The 13,408-nt window shown below is 40.6% G+C and overlaps 1 protein-coding gene across 1 annotated transcript in view; it reads left to right on the forward strand.

The window, feature by feature from the left end:
• The window catches only part of CPQ (carboxypeptidase Q), a 454,642-nt gene that overhangs the window by 190,411 nt on the left and 250,823 nt on the right, over positions 1-13,408 (forward strand). Inside the window, exon 4 of the mRNA XM_027131464.1 lies at positions 10,069-10,276. Coding sequence (XP_026987265.1) covers positions 10,069-10,276 — 208 coding nt within the window. The remainder of the gene's footprint in view (positions 1-10,068; positions 10,277-13,408) is intronic.

Genomic DNA, 13,408 nt, shown 5'->3' on the forward strand with positions numbered 1-13,408 from the left:
TTCTATTTATTTTACAGGCAGGTCTTTACATTTTTGTGTCTTAGAGAAATTACCTGAAATCCCTTCCTATATGCTGTGGATGTTAAAAAATCACACGGTTTTATTCCTCTAAGCATTTTGACCATCTTCCTTCTGTCTCACAGTCTTGTGGAGCTGTCTGTGTTCCTCTGGTTTGCAAGAAGGTACATCTCTCTGATGCTGTGTCTGTAATAGTCTCCTTACTGAGATCTGCCCATGAATATGATATTAAACATGTTGGTTGAGTTTTGCTCATGTGGAGTCTGTCATCCATATGGAATAGAATTCAAGAATTTGACTTTTTCTTCTCTCTCTTCTGCCATTTCAACTGAATTATAGAAATTAGGAATGAAATTTAGTCCTACCTCCTCTCTCTTGGTCAGGTTATTTTTGTTTTCGTTTTTTATTTTTAACCTGTGGGAGTTGGAAATATTTCAGGGTTTCCTTTTTTGTGAAATTATGGTGTAAATGAATCCTTTTGCTTTTGTATTCTTAATGACAGTATAAACGCCTGAGATCAATTTACTCTTATTGTTGTTAATGACAGTATAAAAGTCTGAGATGAATTTACTCTTAAAGTGGTAGATCTAAAAAAATTTAATAAAGTCAATTGTAATTTTTCCAAGAGAGTTATTTTCAATCAAACACTGAAGAAAATTAACACTGAAGAAATAATAACTAATAATAATAACAACTAATAATAACAACTAATGTTTGCTAAGTAATTCCTATATGCCAAGCACTTAAAATCCTTTACATATACTATCTCTTATATTCCTCATAGCAATCTTATGAGGTTTGATTGAATTTTGCTTTGATTTTTAAAGCAAACAAGGCTTTCCGATAAACAGAATAGGTGCTCTTTTAACCATCCTAATAAGGAAGTTAAAAAAAACCTGTCATAGATACAAGAGACTATAGCTTCAAAAGCTCGCAGTCCTCATAAATCATTCCCACCTCTAGACTCTTTCTTTAGGAAACATTCCAAGACTTCACTGTGTTGTGAATAATTTTTACTTCAATCAATGTATTCTATGCCCCTATGAAAACCTACATATTCCTCAGTAAGGATACATAATTTTCCTCATGTTGGGTATTTAACATCACAAGCTGACCCCCAGTTCCAATGGTTGATTTGAGCTTTGCAAATTTTGAAGTGCTCAGAAACAGAGTGCCTGGTATCTTTTATAAAGAGCTAGTGAAAAGTGACTAGCATTTAGGGAGTTTGACTGATGTGTGGTAATCGGGTGGGAAATGTCAAAACGTATTTGTTTAAACCTTGCACTTATTTTATGTAGATAAAAGACAATATTCAGCTGACTTCGCTATATCACTTTACAAAACATACACAAGAAATTTAGTAAAATTTGAAAAGCTTATTAAGACTTACAGTTTCCATGTTCATTTTATATTTTGGGTATACTCTCTTACAAGCACAGAGACCAGCAGGCTTTGTTTTCATACATGTCATAAACCAGAGCCCTAGAAGCGTGATTTTTGAATGAAAAAGATACCAGGATTTTCCTCTTAAAGAGAAATCTGGAACCTTAAGATTTTTATTTTGATTCTTTAAACTTCTAATAGAAGTTTTATTGGGGTAAATTCACAAACCATACAATTTACCATTTTAACACACACAGTTTGGTGTTTTTTAGTATATTCAAAGAGTTGTGCAAATACCATCACTGTCTAATTTTAGTTTAGAACATTTTCATCATCCCGAAAAGAAATCCCTAACAGTTAGCATTCACTTCCCATTTCCCTGTCCCTTCCAACAGTGCAAGGCAACCTAAAATTTACTTTCTACCTCTGTGAATTTGCCTATTCTGAACATTTCTTATAAGTGGAACTTTACAATATGTGGTCTTGTGTGATTGGCTTCTTTCACTTAGGAAAGAAGTGAAAGAAGGTTCAAGGTTTTCAAGGTTCGTTCATGTTGTAGCATGTTTCAGAACATTATTTTTTTTTATTGCTGAATACTATTCCATTGTATAGATATACCAAATCTGTTTATCTACTCATCAATTGATGGACATTAGGGTTGTTTCCACCTTTGGACTATTCTGAGTAGTGCTATAAACATATGTGTGCCAGTTTACGTTTAGGTCTGTGGTTCATTTTGAATGTTTTTGGGTGTGATGTAGGGGTGCGACTTCAATCTTTTTCACCTGGGTATCTGGTTGGCCCCAGCATCATTTGTGGAAACACTGTTTTATCCCCATTGAATTATCTTGGCCCCCTCGTTGAAAATGAATTGACCAATCTTATAAACTTTATTTCTGTATTCTCAATTCTATTTTATTGATCTATGTGTCTATCCTTATACCAGTACCACTTTTTAAATTATTATCGATTTGTAGTATGTTTTTAAATTTAGAAGTGTGAGTCCACCAATTTTGTTCTACTTTTTCAACTTGTGTTGGTTATTTTAAGTCCCTTGCTTTTCCATATGAATTTTAGAATCAGCTTGTAAATTTCTTCAAAAACGGCAGGTGGAATTTTGAGAAGAATTGCATGGAATCTGTAAATCAGTTTGGGGAGTATTACCATCTTAAGAATGTAAAGTCTTCTAATCCATAAACATGGGGCACTTTTCAATATATTAGGATCTTCTTTAATTTATTTAAACAACATTTTGCAGTTTTCATTGTATGAATCTTGCACTTCTCTTGTTAAGTTTATTTGTAGTATTTTATTCTTTTTGTTGCTAATGGAAATGCAGTTGTTTACTTAACTTTCAGATTGTTCATTGCTACTCTATTGCTACTACACTGTATTGTTTATTACTACTGTGCAATTGATTTTTGTATATTGATACTGTATCCTGCAACTTTGCTGAGCTTGTTAATTAGCTCTAATAGTTTTTTGTGTGCGGGCATGTGGATTCCTTAGGATTTTCTATATACGTGACCATTTGTGGACAGAGATAGTTTTACTTCTTTGTTTCCAACCTTGATTTCTTTTATTTCTTTTTCTTGTCTGATTTTCCTGGCTAAAACCTCCAGTACAACATTGAATCGAAGTGGGCAGAGCAGACATCCTAGCCTTGTTTCTGATCTCAGGGGAAAAACATTCAGTCTTCTACCACTATGTATGACGTTAGCTGTGGGTTTTTCATAGATACCTTTTATTAGGTTGAGGAAGTTCCCTTCCATTCAAAGTTTGTTGAGTGTTTTTATCATGAAGGAGCGTTAGATTTTGTCGAAGACTGTCAGCGTCTATCGAGCTGATCACGTGGTTTTTGTCCTTTATTATATTATTATAATACACTGCATTGATTGATTTTTTGATGTTAAATCAACCTTGCATTTCTGGAGTAAATACCACTTGGTGATGGTGTAAAATTCTTTTCATATGTTGCAGTATCAATTTGTATTTTGTTGATTTTGTTTTTTGCATTTATATTCTTTTTTTTTTTATTTATTTATTTATTTATTTATTTATTTATTTTTTTTAACATCTTTATTGGAGTATAATTGCTTTACAATGGTGTGTTAGTTTCTGCTTTATAACAAAGTGAATCAGTTATACATATACATATATCCCCATATCTCTTCCCTCTTGCGTCTCCCTCCCTCCCACCCTCCCTATCCCACCCCTCTAGGTGGTCACAAAGCACCAAGCTGATCTCTCTGTGTTATGCGGCTGCTTCCCACTAGCTATCTATTTTATATTTGGTAGTGTATATATGTCCATGCCACTCTCTCACTTTCTCCCAGCTTACCCTTCCGCCTCCCTGTATCCTCAAGTCCATGCTCTAGTAGGTCTGTGTCTTTATTCCCGTCTTGCCCCTAGGTTCTTCATGTCCACTTTTTTTTTTTTTTTTTTTTAGATTCCATATATATAGCATAATGTTTTTTTTTGTTTGTTTGTTTGTTTTTTTGATAGGTATACCTGGATTTAATTCTCACTTCTACCGCTTGGTAGCTGGATAGCCTTAGGCAAGTTTCATACCTCCCTGAAATTCACTTAATTCAGTCTGTAAAATGGCATAATAACTTATTATAGCATCCTTTTAGGAATTTTAAATCAGTTCTTGAAATAAAAGTACACAATATATAGACAAGTATGGATTCCTCAATAGGTGTTTGACCTTTCATTTCTCCAGTATCCCACCCGCATCAAATAAAGAAAAATACTTTTTAAAATTTACGAATATTTCATTGTTGTAAAGTTAAAGCCATAAAAATAATCAAATGGCCTACTATCATACCGTTAGAGGAAAAAAAAAAAAAAAAAAAAGGTGTTCATGAGAGTTCCATATTAGAATACAAGTTTTCTTTAGGCACCTGTTTATGTATGCTATTCTGCTCTTTACAATAAATAATTAAATTTAAAAGACTTAATTCCTCACTTTTAAGACCTTATTAGTTTACAAATTACATATTGACCTATGCTAAATTTTATACCGACCCATGCTAATGAATTCAGTACAGAAAACAAAAAACACTGCACTCAAGCAAACTACATATATATATATATATATATATATATATATATATAACTTATATGAGAATTGCTACTCCAGCTTTCTTTTGGTTTCCATTTGCATGAAATACCTTTTTCCATCCCCTTACTTTCAGTCTGTATGTGTCTCTAGGTCTGAAGTGGGTCTCTTGTAGACAGCAAATATATGGGTCTTGTTTTTGTATCCATTCAGCCAATCTGTGTCTTTTGGTGGGAGCATTTAGTCCATTTACATTTAAGGTAATTATCGATATGTGTGTTCCCATTCCCATTTTCTTAATTGTTTTGGGTTTGTTATTGTAGGTCTTTTCCTCCTTTTGTGTTTCTTGCCTAGAGAAGTTCCTTTAGCAGTTGTTGTAGAGCTGGTTTGGTGGTGCTGAACTCTCTCAGCTTTTGCTTGTCTGTAAAGGTTTTAATTTCTCCATCAAATCTGAATGAGATCCTTGCTGGGTAGAGTAATCTTGGTTGCAGGTTTTTCTCCTTCAACACTTTCAATATGTCCTGCCACTCCCTTCTGGCTTGCAGAGTTTCTGCTGAAAGATCAGCTGTTAACCTTATGGGGATTCCCTTGTGTGTTATTTGTTGTTTTTCCCTTGCTGCTTTTAATATGCTTTCTTTATATTTAATTTTTGACAGTTTGATTAATATGTGTCTTGGCGTATTTCTCCTTGGATTTATCCTGTATGGGACTCTCTGTGCTTCCTGGACTTGATTAACTATTTCCTTTCCCATATTAGGGAAGTTTTCAACTATAATCTCTTCAAATATTTTCTCAGTCCCTTTCTTTTTCTCTTCTTCTTCTGGAACCCCTATAATTCGAATGTTGGTGCGCTTAATGTTGTCCCAGAGGTCTCTGAGACTGTCCTCAGTTCTTTTCATTCTTTTTTCTTTATTCTGCTCTGCAGTAGTTATTTCCACTATTTTATCTTCCAGGTCACTTATCCGTTCTTCTGCCTCAGTTATTCTGCTATTGATCCCATCTAGAGTACTTTTAATTTCATTTATTGTGTTGTTCATTGTTGCTTGTTTCATCTTTAGTTCTTCTAGGTCCTTGTTAACTGATTCTTGCATTTTGTCCATTCTATTGTCCATTCTATCTCCAAGATTTCGGATCAACCTTACTATCATTATTCTGAATTCTTTTTCTGATAGACTGCCTATTTCCTCTTCATTTGTTAGGTCTGGTGGGTTTTTATCTTGCTCCTTCATCTGCTGTGTGTTTTTCTGTCTTTTCATTTTGCTTATCTTACTGTGTTTGGGGTCTCCTTTTTTGCAGGCTGAAGGTTCGTAGTTCCTGTTGTTTTTTGTGTCTGTCCCCAGTGGCTAAGGTTGGTTCAGTGGGTTGTGTCGGCTTCCTGGTGGAGGGTACTAGTGCCTGTGTTCTGGTGGATGAGGCTGGATCTTGTCTTTCTGGTGGGCAGGTCCACGTCTGGTGGTGTGTTTTGGGGTGTCTGTAGACTTATTATGATTTTGGGCAGCCTCTCTGCTAATGGGTGGGGTTGTGTTCCTGTCTTGCTAGTTGTTTGGCATAGGATGTCCAGCACTGTAGCTTGCTGGTCGTTGAGTGAAGCTGGGTGCTGGCGTTGTGATGGAGATCTCTCGGAGATTTTTGCTGTTTGATATTATGTGCAGCTGGGAGGCCTCTTGTGGACGAGTGTCCTGAAGTTGGCTCTCCCACCTCAGAGGCCCAGCACTGACTCCTGGCTGCAGCACCAAGAGCCTTTCATCCACAGGGCTCCTTAATTTAGGATGATTCGTTGACTATTCAGGTATTCCACAGATGCAGGGTATATCAAGTTGATTGTGGAGCTTTAATCCGCTGCTTCTGAGGCTGCTGGGAGAGATTTCCCTTTCTCTTCTTTGTTCTCACAGCTCCCAGGGGCTCAGCTTTGGATTTGGCCCCGCCTGTGCGTGTAGATCGCCGGAGGGCGTCTGTTCTTTGCTCAGACAGGACGGGGTTAAAGGAGCCGCTGATTCGGAGGCTCTGGCTCACTCAGGCCGGGGGGTAGGGAGGGTCACGGAGTGTGGGGCGGGCCTGCAGCGGCAGAGGCCGGCGTGACGTTGCAGCCTGAGGCGCGCCGTGCGTTCTCCCGGGGGAGTTGTCCCTGGATCCCGGGACCCTGGCAGTGGCGGGCTGCACAGGCTCCCCGGAAGGGCGTGTGGCTAGTGACCTGTGTTTGCACACAGGCCTCCTGGTGGCGGCAGCAGCGGCCTTAGCGTCTCATGTCTGTCTCTGGGCTCCGCACTTTTAGCCGCGGCTCGCGCCCGTCCCTGGAGCTCTCTCAAGCAGCGTTCTTAATCCCCTCTCCTCGTGCACCAGGAAACAAAGAGGGACGTAAAAGTCTCTTGCCTCTTCGGCAGGTCCAGACTTTTCCCCGGACTCTCTCCCGGCTAGCCGCGGTGCACCAACGCCCTGCAGGCTGTGTTCACGCAGCCAACCTCAGTCCTCTCCCGGCGCTCCGACAAAAGCCGGAGCCTCAGCTCCCAGTCCCGCCCGCCCCGGCGGGCGAGCAGACAAGCCTCTCGGCTGGTGAGTTCCGGTCGGCCCGATCCTCTGCGCTGGAATCTGTCCGCTTTGCCCTCCGCACCCCTGTTGCTGTGCTCTCCTCCGCGGCTCCCAAGCTCCCCCACTCCGCCTCCCGAAGTCTCTACCCGCGAAGGGGCTTCCTAGTGTGTGGACACTTTTCCTCCTTCACAGCTCTCTCCCGCTGGTGCAGGACCCGTCCCTATCCTTTTGTCTCTGTTTAGTTTTTTCTTTTGCCCTAACCAGGTACGTGGGGGGTTCCTTGCCTTTTGGGAGGTCTGAGGTCTTCTGCCAGCGTTCAGTAGGTGTTCCGTAGGAGTTGTTCCACGCGTAGATGTATTTCTGGTGTATCTGTGGGGAGGAAGGTGATCTTCGCGTCTTACTCTTCCGCCATCTTCCCGGAGCAGAGCATTTTGATAAGGGTGCAGTTTGCAGTGTTACCTGTGTCTCATTTGGGGAGATTTGGGATTAAGAGTTTGACCTTCTGCTGGCGGTTGGCATGAGGCAGGTAGCACATGCCACCAGGATTCCCAGGTGTCACAAGGCCTCTCTGCATTTATATTCTTAAGAGATATTGGTCTATAGTTTTTTTTCTTGTAGGGTCTATGTCTAGTTTTGTTCTTATTAACAGTGGCCTTGTAGAATGAGTTGGAAAGTGTTCCCTCCTCTTGTATTTTTTCAAAGACTTTGTGAAGGATTGGTATTAATCTTTAAATGTTCTTGTTTTGATTTTTTATGGCTTCCTTTGTAGTTTACCATTTGCTATTGTTAAATGCAAGTGGGGCTTGTAAGTGGGGCCAGGAAGGTGATGTTTATGGTGATCACCTCCTGTAGGACAATTGACAGTAAAAACACAGGACTCTAAATAGAACTGTTGAGTCTTCACTCTGCCTACTTCTACTGAACAATGCTGAACACTCAACCACTGGAGAACATGCTTAATTGTAGAAACAAATTAGAAGCTTTTTATATCTTGAATTCAGAACCACAGTTGGAAAATGCCATTTTCCTCAGTGGAGCCCCTGGTATATGCCCAATTCACTGTCCCCAAATTAAGAAGCCTTACCTGTAACTTATTAGTGCCAATTTGTTTAGAAACATTATTTAAAAGAGCCTATTAAGAGGTGTTACACTGACCTCCTTTTGAGTCAGAGAGCCTGAGAACAAGGAGAGTTTGTTGACTCCTAGACATCACGTAAGGTAATATGAATAATAAATATTTAGATTGTCTTCCTACGTGTTTCAAAATACTTTTGGTCATTAACCACTCTACCAACTCAGTGGGGAAAATTAACACTGAAGAAATAATAATAACAACTAATGTTTGCTAAGTAATTCCTATATGCCAAGCACTTTAAAATCCTTTACATATACTATCTCTTATGTTCCTCATAGCAATCTTATGAGGTCAATACTAATATTATTCTCTACTTTTCAGTTGTGGAAACTCAGAAACAGAGAGGTAATCTAAGTCGCTTGGTGTCAGGCAGGTGGAGAATGGTAGATCCAGGATGTGACCTAAACTGGAAGTTAGAGTGGATTAGGCATATTCCAGAACAGGGATTCAGATTCAGGGTTTCTGCTTTATAAGTTTTGAATTTATAAGTCATTTGTCTCTCTCTAATGAAGAATACGATTTTCAGTCAGCAGTTAAGAAATGTCCGTAAAGGATGTATTTAGATGGTCTAAGTCTAAGGACTTGAGATTACACAGTCTCTCTCTGCAGGGTTAATGTAATAGATAAATTAGTATAATAAATATTTAACATTTATTAAGGGCTTACTATGTTCCAGGGTAAGTGAGTTATTTGTATAAGTTAACTAAATTTGCAAAATAACTATGAAATAGGTATTATAATTACCTTCGCCAATCATAGCTGAAGCCACTGAAGCAAAGACGTGTAACTTGCCCAAGGCCAATTAGCAATAAGTAGCACAGCCCAGATTTGAACCCAGACAGTCTTGCTCCAGAACCTGTATTCTTAATCACTTTGTCATGCAGTTTCTCTAAGTCAGTAAATCGTCACCTGATACATGGTCACAGCAATAACAGTCACACCCAGAAATCAGTGATAAGACTGGATCATCGTGTTTATGCACGTGCAGATTGGAGTCACTTGTACAGGAGAGAAATGTGTTATGGCTCAAAGGAGGAAAAAGGCTTTTCTCTGAATATGAGACAACCTGAAACGAGTATGGAAGTACAAAAAGAAAACTTAATTTGGAAAGGGAGGCTGTTAGCTTGTGCTTCCACAGAAGACAGGAACAGACTGATGGGATATGGTGAGCGCTCAGAAGCTGTGGTCCTGAGCGAGTTGTGGTGGTGTGGTTTGGAGTTTTTACCTCAGAGGTAAAAGGGGACAGTTTGAAAGAACAGTTCTAGAAAGTGAATTTGATAAACTCAGCATGGGGAGAGGTTGAATCAATATCAACTTCAATTTAGATTAATATCAACTTCAATTACAAGTGTTTCCAGTGATATAAGAAGCATCTGGAAATTAGCAGAAAAAACTTGACCATTTGGGGTAATATTTCCCCCTTCATGCCAAAATCATAATAGTTTGTTTTCTTTTTCTTGTGGCAGTGAAATCACAGACCTGGGTTTATCTGGCACTTTTCTTCCTGGGAATCGAAACATTTCCCCAGATGTTGTTCTATGGTTTTCGCACACAGTGTTCTACCCCTATGCAGGGCCACATATGCAGACCTCTGTGTTTGGGTGGGAAGAGCGTAGCTCTCGAGCCAGTCAGTGACCAGAGAGCTGGTTGTACCTGGGCCAGTTTTCTTCCAGACGTGTGGGCCTTCTAGTCTGCAGCCTAGACATCATGTAATGAAGTAATAAACTTCATGTAATGTTTTCAATGAAATTTTTATTAAATTGAAGTTTCTAAGTTATTTCTATCAAAAAGAAAAATTACATTCACATCAAAAGCAAGTAAACCAATATTGCCCACCCTTTCCCTTCCTCACATGAAAACAGGGATCAGTGAAAGTCTTTTAAAAAAGACTTTTTTGGTCCATTTCCACTTTCAAGGTAACCTGGTGGCTTCTTTTCTCAAGCCCTCACACAGGTATTCAGGAATACCAGGATGGTGTGCCAAAGATCCCAACAGCTTGTATTACGGTGGAAGATGCAGAGATGATGTCAAGAATGGCTTCTCGTGGGAGCAGAATTGTCATTCAGCTGAAGATGGGGGCAAAGAACTACCCAGATGCTGATTCCTTCAACACCGTAGCAGAGATCGTCGGTAGCAAGTATCCGGAGCAGGTGAGTGAAGGCAAGGGATGGGCTGTCTGGGAATAAGGTGTTGTGGTCAAGTTTTAGTTTTTAGAGACGGTTTAGGAAAGAGAGAATGAGTCTGCAGAGAGGGTCTTCATAGACTCCTTAAAGGCAGACACTTTTTTGTTTTTCCTTCAAGAGTTTACTACTTTGACCGAAGAAGGGCAGGACTAACTGAAGGGCAGAATATGATCCACTGTGTGGAAATGCAACTCCGAATAGTTGAGGGCAGTATTTGTCCATATGTGTTGTATTTCTTCCATTTGGAGCCACTTGGCATTTGAGATCATACCAGTAGTTGACGGCGTGCTTATTGTGTGACTTACCTTCCTCCATCCTTTCAAAGCTCTGTGAACTAAGTCTATTTTCTTCATTTTGCGGGTGAGGAAATTAACCTAAAGGAAACTCACTTGCCTAAGGTCCATACAGCTAGTGAATGGCTGAGAAAGGACTCAAACCCAGGACCTTGTGAATGTTAATCCAAGCTGTAGACCACAGTTTATGTGAAATCTTTAGAGGGTTTTTTTTTTTTTTTTTGGAAACTTCAAATAGTCTTAGATGCATATTCAAACTGTATAGTAGCCGAAGCTTAAATGACTTCAGCAAGTTACTTATTCTCTAAGTCTTAGAGAATTTATCTACAAAGATGGGGCTGGTGTATGTAAGGAACGGGATTACTATGAGGGCTAGACTAGATAATGCATATCTGATAGCCTCCTACTATAGTGTTTGTCACATCACATGCCCTCATTGAATGTCATGTCAGTTTACTTCCTATGACATCGAGTGTACAAAAGATGGTTTTCATAAGGTTTCTGGTACAAACCTTCTTTATTAGTAGTTATTGAAATTCTGAAAATAGCACTTAAAAATATAGCTGTTTGGGCAGTTCAGACTTGTATTTTGTTTAAGAATGTCAGTGGGATGAAGGAACAGGCACACAGTAATGGAGAAACAGTCCTTCTGCACATGTCCTGACTCAGGGCCTCTCTCACACTTAAAGGGTTGCGCTGCAGTAAGATGCGTTTTACGTTTTGGGACCCTCTTCTCCCTTCCTAAATGACCTGCTCCCTGGACCCGGACATGCGTCAACCCTGGGGTTACGGCCGCAGGGGTAATGGAAAAGCAAGATCTCAGTAGAACCATGGAGAGTCAGACAGTGTAGAGAAACTGTAGGTTGTTTTGTTTTTTTTTTGCATACGCGGGCCTCTTACTGTTGTGGCCTCTCCCATTGTGGAGCACAGGCTCCGGACGCGCAGGCTCAGCGGCCATGGCTCACAGGCCTAGCCGCTCCGCGGCATGTGGGATCTTCCTGGACCGGGGCACGAACCCGTGTCCCCTGCATCGGCAGGTGGACTCTCAACCACTGCGCCACCAGGGAAGCCCGAAACTGTAGTTTTAAATGTTGAGAAAACAAATAAGCCCAGCCCCTTGTCTCTTTAGGAAACCGAGAACAACAGAAGAGCCAAGAGTCCACGTTTCAGGTACTGAGTAATCCCTAGACCAGGGTGGGAGGAGGTTAGGATTATATATTATCAGTTGTCTGGATGAACAGGCTGATTCTGGCCTAAGGGTGGGTGGCAAGGTGAGAGTGAGTTATTGGAACCTTAATCTGAAATGACCAGTGGCTGTCGGGCTCTGAGGTCAAAGCATTAAAACAGAGGTGTTCTCGGGCTGCAGAAGCTGGAGGGTTGAGGTAGTGCTGGCTCAGAGCTTCCCAGGAACCGCCGGCATCTTCCAGCTGAGCGTGCTCGGGCCTCTCCTCCTCAGCCCTGCGTGACTGTTTTTCCAATCAGTTTTATTGAGGTATAATTTACATAAAATAAACTTACCAAATTTAAGTGTACAATTCGATGAGTGTTGAAAACTGTAATCCAGTAATGTAAGCACGTTCGTAGCAGAGAGTATTTTCATCACCCCAAATGTTCTCTTGTGCAGTCTACTCCCCTGTGCCCTGGGCACCACTGATCTGCTTTAAGGAACTATAGCTTTTTCTTCTCGAGAGTTTCATATAGGGGGAATCATGTAAGCGGGGTCTTCCGGGCTGGCTTCTTTCACTCAGCATAATGCTTTTGAGGTTCATCCGTGTTGTTGTATCTGCTGTCCATGCCTTTATACTGCTGGGTAATATCTCACAGCATCACCTCAAGCCTGCAGCTGCTGCAGCCCAAGACACATTTCACAGTGTGTTTATCCATTCACCGCTGATGATGGACATTTGGGTGGTTTTTAGTTTTTGACTGTTATGAGTAAAGTGTCTGTGAACATTCTTGTATAAGTCTTGTATAAGTCTCCCTATGGCCGTATGTTTTCATTCCTCCTTGGGTAGGTGCCTAGGGGTGGAACTGTGGGGCTGGCCTGAATCTTAAGCACCCTAATCTCTGTCAAGATGCTTCAACCTCTGTATTCCATGGGGGTAGCACCTTCTCCGGGAGAGTGATGGACAATTTCAGAGCTGTCCCAGGAATCAGGATTAAACTTTTACCTCTATCATAACGTTGCACAGCATTCCAAGAGTTAGTTATAAATACCTTGTTGCCTTCATGTAAAAGATAGAAGATTAACAAAAGGTCTCCCACAAAGAAGTCGCAGCATCATTTGCCCAGAAGGAATGTGGGTGAGTGCAGTGAAGTGAAGTCCATGTGTGTGTTTGGGGGGGAATCTGCCTTACAGCCTGCCTGGAACCACAGGGCATGTCTAGACCAGAAAGGGAAGTGGAAAGCATGTGTTCTCCCCTCCAGGTGTGAGGTGAGTTAATGAACCTTAGTAAGCACCGTCCATCCCTGATAAAGCCTCCTCTGGGAACCCTCCCCTCATCCCACCACTTTATGCCATTGTTATGCTGTCATCTCCCACCAGAACTTGCAGATGCCCTGAGCATTCTATTTACTTTCTTTTCTTTTTTTCCCTAATGCCTGTCCAAGAACTTGGCATGCAGTAGCTTCCCAATGCATATTTTAATTCAGTAAAATGAAGAGAAGAATAAAGGAAGAAAACAAGTAGAAGATTTTCTTAATCTCTATTCTCTTTAAATCCAGAAGTTTTCCTGCCCATTTGGAACATTGGTTGTCCATAGGCACATTGGACATCACCCATGAATGCAGCTCTGTATGGCTAAAC

Source organism: Aethalodelphis obliquidens, unplaced genomic scaffold, assembly GCF_003676395.1.
Source record: "Aethalodelphis obliquidens isolate GAN/ISIS:26980383/991018 unplaced genomic scaffold, ASM367639v1 scaffold39, whole genome shotgun sequence".
Taxonomy (NCBI): Eukaryota; Metazoa; Chordata; class Mammalia; order Artiodactyla; family Delphinidae; genus Aethalodelphis; species Aethalodelphis obliquidens.